This window comes from Oncorhynchus kisutch, linkage group LG28 (genome assembly GCF_002021735.2).
Source record: "Oncorhynchus kisutch isolate 150728-3 linkage group LG28, Okis_V2, whole genome shotgun sequence".
Taxonomy (NCBI): Eukaryota; Metazoa; Chordata; class Actinopteri; order Salmoniformes; family Salmonidae; genus Oncorhynchus; species Oncorhynchus kisutch.
The window spans coordinates 6,267,287-6,284,294 of NC_034201.2; the positions used below are offsets into that span (position 1 = coordinate 6,267,287).

Sequence of the window (17,008 nt, forward strand, 5' to 3'; positions counted from 1 at the left end):
ATTCTTTGCCTCCAGCGATGCTGCCTAGTTCAAGTTTTCTTTTCAAACCATCATTGCTACATTGGTGACAGAAATCCCATCCCTGTACTCACAGCATATAGTGTTATTGCTCTCTAACCACAAAATCACCCTTTCCCTCTTTCAGCAGTTCCCCTTAGATTTGATAGGGCTAGTTTTTCACCCTGACCAGACAAAACCTAGTCATAGTCTTGGATTTACAACCGGTCCGGATTAATAAAAATAAAAAACAGGACAAGGGTCCATGCAAATGGCATTTTCCTAAATAACAGACAGTATTTGGATATATAAAATAACCCACAAATAACAAAAACATTCAAGTAATAAAATAAACACTTTCTAAATTCGCATTCTTTAGTCATTTTAGTGGACCAATAGAACACTATTGTCTGTAGCCACGAACTTCGTATTGGTCAGCATCCGTGTAACCTTTTTCCTGTGATTGGTTGTGCACATGAAGCGCGATGTTTGAATTGGTTGAATCAGTAGTCGCGTTGGGGGAAGTGGCTGTGCGCGAAGGCTTAACAAGGGGACATTGCCAGGTGGACTTTTCATGGCTAGATCGAGTAAATTGTTTCGGTTTCAGAAGTTCGATTTTTTGGGGCAATTACCAGGAGAACTCACAGACGCCACTCAAACCGGTACACCCCCTTGACTGGCGAGGTAAATAATTCAGCTTTGACTTGATAAAGAAGCCTGAAGCGAAGGACCTTGGCTTTGCTAACTAACGTTAACAGTAACTGTCTACGGTAGCAACTACGAGGATAGCTTGTTTTTTGCTAATCCGCCAGCTAGACAAATGATGAATGGAAAAAAAGAAGCCTCAACACATAGCTAAGTAGTTTAATTATTATTAAGAAACGATGAACTACCTGACGGTAACTATTTAATATTAGCTAGCTCAACAAGCCAGCGCGTCTGCTTGCGTGTACCTGCCAATAACAGACAGCCAATGGATTGCTTTTATGTGGGTTCAAAAATCTTGGCTGCGTTTTCAGCGCTGCAGCAACAGTCCTGTAGATACTTTTATGTCTAAAAGTAACAATGCCGTCATTCCATTTCGGATTGAGGCATAACGTTAACTGGCTCTACGCAACAGATGAGGTTGGATATTTAAACCACTTTTGAGCTCGGAAAACAAACTGGGATAACAAACCTCTAGAATAAAACACAGGTCTTGTATTTTCCAGACCTGCCAACTTTTTGCTTTTGGCCCTCAATTTATGTAAGGTCCCCTTCTAACAGATTGCCTTGTGTGTGTATATATGAAAGTGGACCCTTTGCACCAACTGACTAAGTAAACCTGATAAACCTGTTGATGTAGATTTCACTTACCCGTGACAGCTCTGTGATCCCAGAATCTTAATTCAGTCACCCAACAGGTTATTATGGCATTATCTCTGGCGTCTCCGTGTGGAGTCCTGTCTAACGAGGAAGATGGCATGGCTGTGTTTGAGTCCACGGCAGCTGACATCGGAGGCCGACTGAACGGGTTCACTCTGCCTGAGCTCTCCATCATCTCCCCGGGGCTAGAACATCGGCCATCCATCAGAGAGGTGGGAGGCCTTAACTGAAGTAATAACACTGTGCTCAAAAGATACCAAAGGTTCCTTTATTACAGGCCTTACCGGTACATCAGCGAAAGTAACACAGCATTGTGATGACTGCCTGTCACTGACTCTTCTGATACAGCTGTTTTATAAGTTGGAGACTATTTGTGAGTGTTTGAGTTTTCCCAGACTGTGTCCCTTTTTTTCTTTGCAAAAGGCTTTAGGACAGTTATTTATTGGGCGTGATGCCCTCCAACAACTTGTCACACAGCAACGAGAGAGGCCATCTTTTCACAATAAGAACTTTATAACACAAACACTATAATCCTTTATCCTCTGGTCAAAAGTTACAAACCATTTGCTTAGTGACCATTTTCTCAGAAATGCTCAGAGCCATTCTGACCGTCTGTCTGACCTATCAATCCTGTCTGTTGTTTTTTTCTTCTCCTTGTCATTTATTAATTCAAAATTTTGCACCTCAAACACCACTTTCCATTGATACTTTCTAAGTGTGTAGCTGATTTACACAAAAGGGGATCTGTGATAGGCCTATAGTATGAAAATGTTCAGCGATACATACGACTCCATTGCTCATCGCAGAAGTACAGTACTGTCGCACATATCTGTCCGATATTTAGAAAACGTTGGGGAAGCCTGGAGTGGCCAGACAAGGCAACGGTGATGAGGGGAGCACTGACAGAGTGAGGGTGTTTCTGCGTATCCGCCCTCTGACTGAGGGAGAGAAGGAAAGAGGAGAGGAACAGGTATGATCTGCACTTAATCATTGCGTCTCGCTCATTATGACATTCTCCACGTCAAGACGTGTCATTTTCCTTCCTCTCATTTCAGGGCTGTGTGTGTGTGCACAACGAAGAGAGCCTGATTCTCAAAGCCCCCAAAGACTCCCAGAACATGAAGTGTGCAGAGAGGGGAGTCGCCCAGAGCGTGCACAAATTCAGCTTCTCACGGGTAACCGATTCCCGTTCATAAACAACCTGAGAGATGAAAGACTTTACACATAATACTTCACTGGCGTCTTTTCATATATACATCTGCAGATCTTTGGCCCGGGGACCACACAACAGGACATCTATGAGAGCACAATGAAGGAGATGGTGAGAGATGTGCTTCGTGGCGAGAGCCGTCTCCTCTACACATACGGCGTCACCAACTCTGGCAAGACCTACACCGTTCAGGGTGAGATTGGATTGTTTATGTAACCACAGAAAGGCAAGCGTTTCTACTGCAGTGTGTTTATCTGTTTGGTAAGTATATGACCATATTAACAGTGGAGATCTCACCGAGCGCTGACGTGACCTTTCCCCCTGTAGGAGTGGGTCGAGAGGCAGGCCTCCTTCCCAGAGCCCTGGTGTCTGTGTTCAGGAAGCTGCAGGGCCGCCTGTACGGGGCCATGGACCTCAAGCCTGCCCTCTACCAGGAGGTACGCCAGCTGGATGCCGGTGAGGTCCGGGCTGAGGAGATCCGCAGAGACTCTCTGCTCAAAGAGGTGAGGGGAGAACGGGTCAGGAAGTGAAGTGTGGGCGCATTAGATGAGTGGTTCTTTTACGGCCAGGTTGCTGCAAGTCACGTTGTGACACGTGCACTACCCCCCCCCCCCACCCCCGTGTCTATCACAGGAGGGTGGCATGACTTCTCGGATGCGTGACGGCACCAGTACCTGGGACAGCGGCATTGGTGGACTCTCCATAACCAGCCACATCGCCACCCAGCTAGAAGGTAATGTTCTGGATGTCACATTGCTCGGGTCTCTGACGCCCAGTGGGCCCTAAAGCAGAGTCTAGAGTTAGGCCTATGTACACAGCTTTACAAAGCTGATTATTATTATTATTATTATTGTATAGTCATTAGAAATATATGTGGTGTTCCTTTTTGTATAATCCTGGTGGTTGCCTATCCACTGCTCAACATGCCCTTGTCTCTCACTCCCGGCAGACTCAGACAGTGTGTTGCTGGAGCCTGACAGCTTGTCCCACAGTGGAGGGGAGGACCTGGAGGAGGGAGTGCAGTTCTCTGTGTGGGTGGCCTTCTACGAGATCTACAACGAATTCCTGTACGACCTGCTGGAGACTCCGCCCTCCCTGCAGCCCAAGAAGAGGGCCACTCTGCGGCTGAGTGACGACAAGCAAGGGAACCCTTACGTGAAAGGTAACACACACTTATATTCACAAAGAGAATGGTTTCTAATCGGGATTTATATTATGCAGATCATCCTGGAGAGCTTTTCGTTGTAGTTTGTTCACATTACTGACCGTTTTGCAGACCTCACCTGGGTACAGGTCCGCAGTGCAGAGGAGGCTTGGAGAGTGCTCAGAGCTGGCCGGAGGAACCAGAGCTTTGCCAGCACTCACCTCAACCACAACTCCAGCCGCAGCCACAGCATCTTCTCCACCCGGATCCTGCACGTCCACCCAGATTCTGACCGGGGCCTTGCCACACGCGTCAGCGAGTACGTCCCATCCAGGCTTCTCATTCTCCGGCCCACTGTCTTATCCTGAGTGTCCATGGCCTGGCATTAGTAATAGTGATTCTGTCCCACTAGGCTGTCTGTCTGTGACCTGGCTGGCTCAGAGCGTTGTAAAGAGCAGCGCAACGGGGAGCGGATGAAGGAGGCCAACAACATCAACACCTCCCTCCACACCCTGGGCCGCTGTATCGCTGCTCTGAGGCACAACCAGAACAACAAGTAGGCTACACACACTCTATGCCAGAACAACAGGAATTCATCAAATGCATCATTCAAATGACATTTAGAAAGCCCTTTTGACATCAGCAGATGTCACTAAGTGCTTGTACAGAAACCCAGCCTAAAACCCCCAACGGCAAGCAATGCCAATGTAGAAGCACAGTGACTAGGAAAAACTCCCTAAAAAGGCAGGAACCTGGGAAGAAATCCAGAGAGGAACCAGGCTCTGAGGAGTGGCCAGTGCTCTTCTGGCCGGGTGGAGATTATAACAGTACATGTCCATTAAGGCCAGGTTGTTCTCCAAGATATTAAAATGTTCATAGATGAACAGCAGGGTCAAATAATAATCAGAGATTGCAACGGGTCAGTACATCAGGAGTAAATGTCACTTGGCTTTTCATAGCAAGGCATTCAGATGTTGAAACAACAGCAGGTGCGGTAGAGTTAGTTGAAAACGGCAGGTCTGGGACAAGGTAGCACGTCTGGTGAACAGGTCAGGATTCCATAGCCGCAGGCAGAACAGTTTAAACTGGAGCAGCAGCACAACCAAGTTGACTTGGGACAGCAAGGAGTCATCAGGCCAGGTCATCCTGAGGCATGATCCTCGGGCCTGACAGCCCCCTGGAGAGAATTAAATTAGAGGGAGCATACTTACATTCACACAGGACATTGGATAAGACAGGAGAATTACACCAGATATAAGACTGACCCTAGCCCCCGGCACATCGACTGTTTCATATATACTGGAGGCTGAGACGGAGGGGGGTATAAAATAGAGGTCGACCAATAGATTTTTTTGTTTAAATTGGAGGACCAAAAAAAGCCGATGCCGAAATAAATAAAATAAATTATATCTATATATATGTAATAATGACAATTACAACAATACTGAATTAACCCTTATTTTAACTTCATATAATACATCAATAAAATCAATTTAGCCTCAAATAAATAATGAAACCTGTTCAATTTTGTTTAAATAATGCAAAAACAAAGTGTTGGAGAAAGTAAAAGTGCAATATGTGCCATGTAAGAAAGCTTATGTTTAAGTTCCTTGCTCAGAACATATGAAAGCTGGTGGTTCCTTTTAACACGAGTCTTCAATATTCCAGTTAAGAAGTTTTAGGTTGTAGTTATTATAGGACTATTTCTCTCTATACCATTTGTATTTCATTAACCGTTGACTGTTGGATGTTCTTATAGGCACTTTAGTATTGCCAGTGTAACAGTATAGCTTCCGTCCCTCTCCTCGCCCCTACCTGGGCTCGAACCAGGAACACGTCGACAACAGCCACCCTCGAAGCAGCGTTACCCATACAGAGCAAGGGGAACAACCACTCCAAGTCTCAGAGCGAGTAATGTTTGAAACGCTATTAGCGCGCACCCCGCTAACTAGCTAGCCATTTCACATCGGTTACACCAGCCTAATCTCGGGAGTTGATAGGCTTGAAGTCATAAACAGCTCAATGCTTGAAGCATTGCGAAGAGCTGCTGTCAAATGTATGAAAGTGCTGTTTGAATGATTTGCTTACGAGCCTGCTGCTGCCTACCATCGCTCAGTCAGACTTCTGTATCAAATCATAGAATGAATTATAACATCATAACACCCAGAAATACAAGCCGTAGGCCATTAATATGGAATCCGGAAACTATCATATCGAATACAAGACGTTTATTCTTTCAGTGAAATACGGAACCGTTCTGTATTTTATCTAACGGGTGGCATCCATAAGTCTAAATATTTCTGTTACATTGCACAACCGTCAATGTTCTGTCATAATTATGTAAATTCTGTAAAATTAGGCAGCTCAAACCGTTTCATATACCCTGACTCTGCGTGCAATGAACGCAAGAGAAGTGACACAATTTCACCTGGTTAATATTGCCTGCTAACCTGGATTTCTTTTAGCAAAATATGCAGGTTTAAAAATGTATACTTCTGTGTATTGATTTTAAGAAAAGCATTGGTGTTTATGGTTAGGTACACGTTGGAGCAAGACCTTTTTTGCGAATACGCACCACATCGATTATATGCAAAGCAGGACTCGCTAGATAAACTAGTAATATCATCTACCATGTGTAGTTCACTAGTGATTATGATTGATTGTTTTTTATAAGATAAGTTTAATGCTAGCTAGCAACTTACCTTGGCTTCTTACTGCCTTCGCGTAACAGGCAGTCTCCTCGTGGAGTGCAATGTAATCAGGTGGTTAGAGCGTTGGACTAGTTAACTGTAAGGTTGCAAGGTTGAATCCCGAGCTGACAAGGTAAAAATCTGTCGTTCTGCCCCTGAACAAGGCAGTTAACCCACTGTTCCTAGGCCGTCATTGTAAATAAGGACGTGTTCTTAACTGACTTGCCTAGTAAAATAAAGATGTAAAAAAAACTGCCAAATCGGCATCCAAAAATACAGATTTCCGAATGTTATAACTTGAAATCGGCCTAGTATAAAATGTGCTGTCCAGGTGGTCTCCCGTTGAACCCATTCTCCTGTCCCTACAGGCTACGAGCCCCTCAGGTGGTGCCGTTCAGAGACTGTAAACTGACCCGAGTGCTTCAGGGCTTCTTCTGCGGCCGCGGGCCGTCCAGTATGGTGGTCAACATCAACCCCTGTGCTTCGACCTACGACGAGACGCTCCAGGCCCTCAAGTTCTCTGCCATCGCCACACAGGTACAAATCCATCTCACCATGCCTTACTTTGCAGTTACACAGCCCTGGCATCAGAGAGAGCCGGTCAGTGGGTGTAGTTGTGACGTTTGCAGGGGTCGTTAATGCAGAATTTTGCATTTTTCACACAGGAAAGGTAACAAGCAGAAAAAATATCTTGCTGCGTTTTGTAAACGCAGATCTACAATGCCTCTTATTGTAAATTCTGCTCGGCTTCAATCTGGTTGCTCCAAATCATGAATGGAAAAGGACAGATTTTTGTGCTTCAGTTGCATCTCTCCTCTTGGATAAAATAGCTTTGTTCTTGTCATTGGATCACCAGATAGGGCTCTGACTGATGTGTAGGCTACATTTCTCCGACACCTTCCTCCAGTGTAGTTTTTCTACAGTAGCAAGTTAAAATGCAAGATTAACTTCAATCAAAAATGTGGAAATGTAGCTGGCTACATTCTTACTGTGATAAGCATTAGAAATAATGGCCATGCATTGTAATCTAATTTACTTGTGTGGCTGCTAGTCAAATAGCGTTGCTCTTCTTTCAACTGATGAAAATGATTTCCTGCCGAATGTGTTGCACTAATATATTTTGTGTGAAGGAAAAACTATAGGTGCACGCACACCCCTCATCTCGAGGAAAAAAACCACTTTCAATATAAAACGCAGATTGTTTTGATCTACGTCGGTGTGGTCTGTCTCCTCTCTCAGCTGGTCCATGGGCCGTCCACTAAGACCCGGGTGGCCTACATCCTGTCCCTGCTGCGGGAGCCCCAGCCTCACTCCAATGACAGCACTCTGATGGAGGAAGACGAGGACAGTGATGGTGAAGAGGGGGACATCACCATGTTCGATTCAGATGTATGTCCTCTCTTCCCCCTCTTGTGAAGAAAGGGTCAACTGGTAGGCATGTGAAGACCTGTAGCTCAACCAGTGTGCATGACTGAGTCACGTCTGCTGTGTTCAGGCTCTGCTGCGGGCCATCGAGGTGCTGAAGAGGGAGGTGCAGCGGCAGCGGGAGGAGAAGGAGGTGCTGGAGGCCACCATCAGGGAGCAGATGTTCTCTGAGATGATGGAGGTGATCTGTGGTATGGAGAAGGACTTCAGCCAGACCCTGGAGACAGAGAGGGCTCTGTTGGAGGAGAGGTTTGAGGACAAGATCAACAACCTGCAGAAAAGCCTCCGGAGATACTACAACCAGGAAATCGAGGTGAGCGGGATAGGACCGTCTTTCGGTGATGCGTTATCAGCTATTTCAGTTGGTTTTAAAATGGTGGCGTTCTCATGCTACGGAAGGTTGATTCTTTTCCACATTCCCACCCATCCCAGGAGCGTGATGAACAGATAGTGGCTCTGACTGCTGCCTTGGCGAAGGGAGGGGTAGCCCTAGCAGAGCCAGCCCCCCTTCCCCTCTTCCCACCCATGGCCCTGGGAGGAGTCTCGGAGGGACCCGCCCCCCGTCGCTCCCAGCGCCTGGCCTCCACAACCACAGGAGAGTTGAGCAGAGTGAGGGCTGAGCTGGACCAGTGTCACGCCGAGCTGTTGGAGAAAAAACAAGGTTCGAAGAAAGGGAGGGACAGGATAAGGAGTGGGAACAAGAGGGAAGTCTAAACCGTTGACGTGTTGATTAGAGTTGGATCTTTCTAACTAGTATTCTCTTTTTGTCTCCCAGAGCTGAGGCGTATCCAGGGGCAGTGCACACCACCAGAGCCCTCAGACGCCCTGACCAACACTGCCAACCGCAAGCTGGTCGAGGGCCAAAAGGTCAGCACTCCAGCCCAGAGTCCTGGTCTTCTCTCACACGTTCCCCATCTGACATTCTGCACGAAACACTATAACCGGTTACTGGGGTTGGAACATGTTTGTGCTTCTCCTGCAGAACCTGCGTCGGTTGCGTCTGGACCTGCAGAAGCTGTGTTTGAACCTGCAGTCTGGAGAGAGGGCATGCTGCCGCAACACAGACGGGGAGAGGCTGCGCCATGCGCTCGCAGCTGCAGACGGCACACTGGCCAAACAGGTACACGTCAAAGCATAGAATTCTCCCTGGAGCCAGGGTTGGACTTTGTTGCTCGGCATTGAGGTAGGGAACTAAGGTTGGGCGGGGCTGCTGCTAGTTTGTATCGGACGTTTCTGTTACTCTGAAAAATATCTTGTTTATTAGTATCCCCTACCATTTCTATGATTTCCCACAGTGTGAAGAGATGTTTCAATCTGTGGACACTTCCCTAGACCAATACCTTTTCATTGTTTCTCCCCCTCTTCTTCTTTCCTCTTACTACCTGTTACTCAACCCACTGTCAGGTTTAACACTAAAGACTTAACACAACTGCACCAGGTGGCGTTTCTCCTTCCACTCACCCATCCCGCCATCCTCTCTAACCCTGTCCACTCCTGTCCATCCCCTCCTGTCCCTCCCCTCAGGACCAGACCTTGGTGGAGCTGCAGAACGGCCTGCTGCTGGTCAAGGCTGACCTGAGGAGAAAGGCAGAGTGCCTGGCCCAGATGCCCCCCTCTGCTACGCCCGGCTCCTGTAAGAAGAGGGGCTGTGGGGCAGGGGCAGCAGCAGGCAACGCAGAGAACCAGCCCCCAGAGAAAAGACCCTTCTTCCTCTCCCTTTTCCCACAATGCACCCCGTCACGAAACAAACAGGGACACCGTGAGGATCAAACCACACGCTACTCACGGGTTCTGCGCTCCCACCTGACTCCTCCCTCTAGCAGGTACAGGGTCACAAAGTGCTAACTTGAGAGCTGAAAATCAGGAGTCTGTATTTATATTCTTATACCATTATGCAAACCAAATTTTAAATGTGTATTGTTTTGTTTACTTGTAATGGCACGTTTCAAATGTCACTTTATTCCAAATGTTACTGTATATACACACAAAGGTGTCTTCCTAGAGCTTCAACTCTCCTCGTGGACCCCTAGACAGTTCAATCCTGAACTAGCACACCTGCTACGAGTGGAATCGGGTGTGTTAACTCTGGACTAGACATATACATGGAACAGCTGGGGCTCCCCGAAGAGAGGTTGTAGAGGACTTCAAATATCTTGTTTGAGTAAACACATCTACGGTCTGAATAAAATGAGTGATGTTTGTCAATGCAGGATAATATTGGAGCTTCTAGTTGTATGACTGATTGCATACAACTGGTCTTTTTGCACATTAGTTCCTACTCAATTGCATGTTACAATCAATTTTAAATCACATTCTCGCTTGTCAATGTCTTGCTTCCTCATTTTGTCCATTTTTAAAAATGTCTTTGTTCCTCAGTCAACAAATTATTTTGTTGGGGATATAATCTAGTTACTACTGCACCAATCTTGGAAAGAAATGAATTTATTCTCCATGCCGTTTCCACATCACATTTTCATATTCAAAAGTAAAGTGGCAACTCCTGCACTTCACTACGTAAACTTACACAGATAATATGTACATTTATTGAGAGATAAAAGGGGTAGTCATTTACAATCTCTTCAATGACAATGCAGAGATTAGGTTGTCCCCATTGAGTAAGTGAAGCGGGGCTTTTTGCTAGCCAGTGGGATAGAGAAGGTGTCGTCTCAGGGGGTGAAGGAGGACAAGTCGAGGGGGGACACCCTCCTGATGGGAGTGTTGTTGGAGGAGAGCGGTCCAAACAGGTCTGTGGTTGAGGACTCCGTCTGGTCTCTGACCTGGGAGATCTGTCGGAGCAGAGCCTTGCCTTCCTCACGAGCCTGGTGGAAGAACACACCGTACCTCAGACAAGACTGCCACTACCTCTACAGGACAAGCAGTATGCGTGTATCAAAAATAAAATATGTTACAGGTAACGAACACTACCGGTTCAATTTGAAGAGTGAGGTTGTAGAGGGAGCGCTTACGTCGTTGTAGTCACAGCAGCGTTGTGCACAGAGTGACGCCTCGTCATAGAGCTTGTTTTTGAAGTAGTACTGGCCCAGGTAACGCAGGGCCGTGCTCACCTCCGCATGCTCCAGCTGCTCCTGTTGGCACAAAACCTCTTTCACACCAACTGTGCAAGGGGGGGTGCCCTTGTCATAGAGACTGACTCAATGGTCAAGACATACCTATATACAGTCAGGTCAATTATTGGCACCGTTGATAAAGATGTATAAAATCAATCATGTTTTGCTCTTATACTAATACAATTGCTCAGAGGAATATTTTATTAAACAAGTAATCTCTAAAAAGGTGGCATTGTTAAGGTCAACATGAACTCTACCAAGTATCAGGACATTTTAGACAAAAACTCAAGTGGATCTTCCAGCAAGACAACCCCAAGCACTACTGAAAAATCGACATTTTGCAATGGCCATTGAAAACCTGTGGTTTGAATCAAAGAGAGCAGTCCATAAAACAGACAAAGGATATCAAGGATCTGGAAAGATTCTGTATGGAGGAATGGTCTAAAATCCCTCCCAAAGTGTTCTCCAATCTCATAACATTTTAGAAAAAGGAAATCCCAAAATATATTCCTTACCCAAGGACATTTAACCTTGGTGACCATCCAGGAGAACAAAGAAGAAGAAAAAAAATTGCGCTCAAATGCTGTGTAAATTTGACAGATTTATTGACGGGACACGTAAACAAAAGTCGTCTTACGTTTCGGCATGAATCGCCTTCATCAGACCTTTAAGTAGCGGAAAAAAGGAAGCACCTACAGTACATACCCTCGCAGGGGGCTGTCCCACTCATGTCAACACAGTCGCTAGTAGCAACTACACAGGTTATTCAAGCAAGAGTAATGACCATCATTCAAGATTCCTACACATCCATTCCATTTGAATAGCAAAAAGAAATACAGAAATAAATAAAGTCATTACCAAAAAAAAGATGCGAAAGAGAGCTGTTCATTCAGATACTTTGGCTCGACACAATCTAAGCAGTCGATCCAAAGTGTCTCTGAAACAACTTCCTCAATTCACCAGAATTTCAAAGTTGAGGCATGATTAGCATTAATTAGCGTAATGCCACGCAATGACGTGGTCCATATTTTGGTGCGGATAAAGGTTGTCTTCAGCTATTGCTCATTTGTGCGCCATTTCGGCTGACCAATGTAAACAAGCCCACATGGGCATTTGAGCATCTATTGTACTACAACAGCCAATCTTTTCGTTTAAGCTGGGCTGAAGCGCATTTGGGTATACCTTCTTTCCATTTTTAGAAAAAGGCGCAGTGTCGTTATCCTCGCAAGGAGAGTCTGCTATAGCAGGGATGGTAAACTTGTGGCCTTAGAGCCCTCGAATCCCAAAAAAATAAAATTATTTTGTTTTATAAGCCTCTTTCTCTGAGCATTTGTATTACTATAAAATGATATAATTTCAGGGAAAAAACATGCATAAAATTAGGCATTTATACAGTCTTTTTTCCCCTCACCTTTATCAAGGGTGTCAGCAATTATGGACCTGACTGTACATGCACACACAGAAGACAGTTCGGTTGCTCACCCCACAGGAGAAGATGTCTTGGATGTATATGATATAACACTGGGCCGCGTCGTCAGATTCGTTAAGCTGCTCGTGAAGTCTGTCAACAAAAAAAAAACAAGCACAACTGGATTGAATCCAGGCACCAAGTCTCAAAAACACATCATTAAGCAGGTACACACAAGTACACGCTAAGATCTCCTTACTTTGCCAGCTTCAGTAGGGCCATCCTCTCCACGTCCCCCACAGAGTACGCCCTCCAGTAACACTGGCCAAAAAGGAAGAATAGAACTTAAATGACAACTTACAGGAATGACAAAAATATAACATTGAAATATACAGGAAAAGGAAAACTAGTGACGGAGATGGTGCTGTTGCTAACCTTCTTGGCCTCGACGTGCTGTGAGAGTTTCTCGTAGCTCTCTCCCAGAGCAACCAGCATACGAGAGTCATTGGGCCTGAGGGCCACAGTGACACGTCATTCACACTACAGTATGTGACCATTTGGCAATACACTTAACTACACGATAAAAAGCACCAACAAGAAAAACCCTCTCCCTTGTTTTTTTTTTTACACAAATTCACACCTGAGCTGGTGGGCCTTTCGATAGTAGTACAGGCAGTAGAAGGGCATCTTGAGGATCTCATAAGTCTGTCCCAGGCCATACCAGGCACGGTAGTCTCGCTTGTTCACTTCTATAGCGTGCCTGAACAAAGAAAACATACACAGAACTATTAAAAACCCCATGGGGATCAACTCCCCCGGGACCCATAGGATGAGCCATGCCATAGTGGACTGTCAGTCTGACCTGTTAGCCTGGGTGGCAGCGGGCCATAGTGGCATGTCAGTCTGACCTGTAGGCCTGGGTGGCAGCGGGCCATAGTGGAGTGTCAGTCTGACCTGTAGGCCTGGGTGGCAGCGGGCCATAGTGGCATGTCAGTCTGACCTGTAGGCCTGGGTGGCAGCGGGCCATAGTGGCGTGTCAGTCTGACCTGTAGGCCTGGGTGGCAGCGGGCCATAGTAGAGTGTCAGTCTGACCTGTAGGCCTGGATGGCAGCGGAGGTGTTCTTCATCTCCATGTACTCGTGGCCCATCAGAGTCCAGGCCCCCAGGCAGCGAGGGTTCAGCTTCAGAGCCCTCTGGAAGTACAAGGCTGCCTTTTCGTGCTGCGACCGCAGGCTGTAGTAGTTCCCTACACACAGGACAGACAACACTTGAGCGCTGGTTAGAGACAACACTTGCACTCTTAAGACTGTTGAAAGGTCTAGTTTCAGTCTCGTTGTTTGGTCTGGGTCTTGCACTGAACGTAGTAAGAGTTTTGATATGGGTTCATGTCTGGAGTTGAGGTGTGGCTTTCGGTCCGCTGTGTGGTGACGGGACCCTTACCGATGACACAGCAGGTCTCTACCCTGTACTTGTCTATCTCCACCAGGTTGTGGGCCAGGTAGCTGAGCTCTGGCTTCATGCTCTGTGGAAACAACAGACACAGGCTAATAAAAAGACAGAGAGACTTCCAGATGGAGACAGGCATTACTGTGGTGCAGCAGTGGGGTCTCACCCTGACATAGAGCAGGTTGGAGAATGTGTCCATGTTCTCAACGCGAAAGGGATCCTGCTCCCGCAACTCATTGAACAGAGCCAGAGCCTGGTCAATATCTAAATGACAAAAGAAAAGCAGACTCGAAGATGGATCAAATGCGTCGGGAACTGCTTGAGAAGGTTAATAATACATTTGTTCATAGTGCTCATTTAAATTGATAAAGCAAAGCGTGAAATAAACCCACCGCGGATGTTGTGGTAGGCCACAGCGATCTGTGACATGATATACGTGCTCTTGGAGAAACCTGCCTCTATCAGGCTCTGGTATTTCTGCAGCGCCTCTTTGATCATCTGCAGCTCTGTGTACATGTGGGCCATGAAGAAGTCTCTGATCCAACAGTCTGGCAGAGACAGGGACTTCAGCTGATGAAATGGAGAGGAGGCACAAGTATATCAGTGGAATATTCCATAGAAGCCCATGGACATGTTTTGTAGTCTAGTAGATCTGGGAACTACTGTAGTTGGGTACAAAAGAGAATCTGTTCAAGTTGTGAGTACATGTGCGTTACCATTTCAATGTTGGTGACGAGGTTACAGAGCTCCAACCACGCTCCCCAGTGTAGAGGTAAGGCATGGGTCGCCTCCACAAACACATCCACCGCCTCCTTCAGCAGATCCAGCTTCCGCAGCACCACCCCATACCTGTAAACACACACGCGCAAAGACATTACAGTTTTAAGAGGTTAAAGAGTCACTAGGCATGTCCAAGTCCACTGAGTGGGCGCGTGTGATATTGTGAGAGGGGCTTACAGGTACAGAGCGAATCCATCCAGCTCTCCAGCACTGTGTTTCTTACTCAGCTCCACCCTCAGCTCCCGCAGAGCCTCGTTCCGCACCTGACCTTTTTCCAGAGGCCCTGCAAGGAAATCACAGACCAAAACAAATAGAACCAATCAAGACATTGAACTCTGTCTAGAGACAAAGCTTTGATTGAGGCGGCAGAGAAAGCTTAGCTCCTCACCCAGGCTGTCCACTGTCTCATCGTCTTTTTTCTTTTCCCCAGACTGGAAAACAAAGGAAAAATAAGAGCCTGTCAGAATTGACAGGCTACACACAGGATGATCATGGAGGAGTTGCAAGGATTCAGGCAAAAATCTCTATTCTAATTTTTTAAAAGTAGATTTCCAGAGACAATGTTACTGTGAATGCTGAAACCTCATCTCACCAGATAGCGGGAGTACATGTACAGGAAGTATGCTTTCTGACTGCAGCAGCCCCGAAGGAAGTACGCAGCTCGGTCATACTCTTTCAGGTCAAAGTAGGACTTGGCCAGGCCGAGAGCATCCAGGTCCTGAGCATCCTCCTACAACCAGGAGGTCAGACAGAGTAGAGACAGTAACAAACATTCAAATGACCTTCAATTCAAAGGCGATCAATTAAAAAAGATCAGCAGCTTGTTCATGCATTTGTGAGGACAATATTATCGTGAACTAGCCATTACTGGACACAAACCTCAGTAAAAAATGTGGGTGGGGGTAGTTCATTCTTGGGCAGGGGGTCCAGGGAAAATGCCAACTCTGATGCCCTGAAATATTGTCACACAAACATCGGTGGTGTCACTGACGTGGTTCATTCTGTGTGTTACCTACTGTATTCAGAAAATATAAAGGCTTCATGTTTGACTCTGAAAAAAAACAGATTTGACTAAACTTGCAAGCTATCATGAAAAAAGGATCAGACTATTTCCCCTTCTCTTTTTTTTGGTCGGAATGGTGCTATACCGGAATGTGGACAGTCAGAGCCCGGAGTGGTATATGGCTGGGGGAAAAACGCAACTCAATCCAGGGATGGAATGTCGTTATACTCATCATAATCATCCCTAAATGATTAAAAGTTCATTGAGAAGACAAATACGGTTAGTTTTGAATTAAACTGCCGTTTTCAACAGAATGCTAGGGTAGCTAATGCTAGAACAGCCCATTGGATTCAATGAGAATGTGACGCGTAGTGTCGGAGTGACTAGGTTCCAGAAGTGTTGTTAAATCCACTGGGTTGCTTAGCATTAACTAGCCTAGTATGCTTACGAAAACGGCAGTTTAATTAAAAACTAGCAGTATTTTAATATTCTCGATTCACCTTTCATCATTTCAAGATGATTAGGAGAAGAAAAACACATTCCTTCCCTGGATTGAGGTACGTTTTCACAGCCATATAATTTACAGCTCTGGCTGTCCACATTCAGACAGCACCGTTCCGATGAATTAAGACAAGACAAGTGATAACATTAACGAGAATGTTGAATATTTTTGGCTAGCTGGCTAACAACTGTGAGATCACCAAATCTAGCTATTGTATACTGAAAGGAACAGTGATCATAATAACGTAACGAAGAGCGCTACTTACCATTTCACGCTATGTACAAGTCCTCTTTCTTTACAAAGCGATATTACAGATATCAGTTGTTTTTTTATTTGAACTAAATCACCAAACTCACTACACAAGGCCGCCATTTTTCATACCATGCTTGGTACGTCATGAAAACACAAGTTGTGATTGGACAGCGTTTTGACCAATCACATTTTAGCTCTAGCTTTTCTGCATTTTATCTGAAGGGATTCTTTACATCGTTTTTATTTTTAACAATGTAAAACAGTTTTAGACATTTGTTGGAAGTATTTTAAGAGTAGGCTACCTAAATAATAAGATGGAAATCAACTACAATGCAGTTCAGAATTTATTCAGGGGGTGGCAGCATATACCACAGAACACAGTTAACGTTTACAGAATGCTGCTTTGAAAGACAGCTAGACTGTGTACCCTTGTGATAAAATGAGAGAAAGCAAGCAATCACAAAATCCCAATTCCCCCTCTAAATACTTACTGTACTCGATTCAAAACTCGTGCAGCACACGAGTCCCTCTGGGCCACCATAATCACAACATTCATCAACTGGTCGTTCAGTACAGTACCGTTTCCGTTTAATTAAATGTTGAACACACAGTTTTGTCTTACTGAATGCACCCCTGTTGTGTCTGCTCATGCTGTGCCCTCTGAACTTTACATGTGAATTGGCCCTTCACAAACATGGCTGACAGGTTGAAAGCAAGA

General features: G+C 45.7%; 2 protein-coding genes across 5 annotated transcripts; one reads left to right on the forward strand and one right to left on the reverse strand.

Annotated features, from left to right (window-relative positions):
- Nucleotides 1-513: 513 nt before the first annotated feature.
- LOC109872783 (kinesin-like protein KIF20A) lies at nt 514-10,157 on the forward strand. 4 transcript variants are annotated; one of them, XM_020464113.2, is made up of 17 exons: nt 514-681; nt 1,390-1,574; nt 2,207-2,332; nt 2,418-2,537; nt 2,627-2,765; nt 2,900-3,075; nt 3,206-3,305; nt 3,522-3,734; nt 3,849-4,035; nt 4,129-4,272; nt 6,775-6,943; nt 7,646-7,795; nt 7,902-8,144; nt 8,264-8,492; nt 8,607-8,698; nt 8,814-8,951; nt 9,236-10,157. In XM_020464113.2, exons 2-17 carry the CDS (start codon nt 1,407-1,409, stop codon nt 9,239-9,241), a joined length of 2,400 nt encoding a protein of 799 aa, XP_020319702.1. In that variant the 5' UTR covers nt 514-681; nt 1,390-1,406; the 3' UTR covers nt 9,242-10,157. The 4 variants fall into 4 exon arrangements, with proteins under 4 accessions (XP_020319702.1, XP_020319700.1, XP_020319701.1 ...); XM_020464111.2 differs by having other exon boundaries at nt 9,356-10,157; XM_020464112.2 differs by having other exon boundaries at nt 515-681; nt 1,401-1,574; nt 9,356-10,157.
- A 98-nt stretch (nt 10,158-10,255) lies between these two features.
- Nucleotides 10,256-16,447, reverse strand: LOC109872785 (cell division cycle protein 23 homolog). Its single transcript, XM_020464114.2, has 16 exons — nt 16,304-16,447; nt 15,413-15,485; nt 15,126-15,263; nt 14,922-14,964; nt 14,711-14,816; nt 14,470-14,602; nt 14,146-14,323; nt 13,920-14,017; nt 13,748-13,829; nt 13,400-13,553; nt 12,948-13,067; nt 12,743-12,818; nt 12,567-12,628; nt 12,382-12,460; nt 10,798-10,917; nt 10,256-10,650 (listed from the first exon to the last, which is right to left on the reverse strand). Exons 1-16 carry the CDS (start codon nt 16,408-16,410, stop codon nt 10,498-10,500), a joined length of 1,722 nt encoding a protein of 573 aa, XP_020319703.1. The 5' UTR covers nt 16,411-16,447; the 3' UTR covers nt 10,256-10,497.
- Between the last annotated feature and the right edge of the window lie 561 nt (nt 16,448-17,008).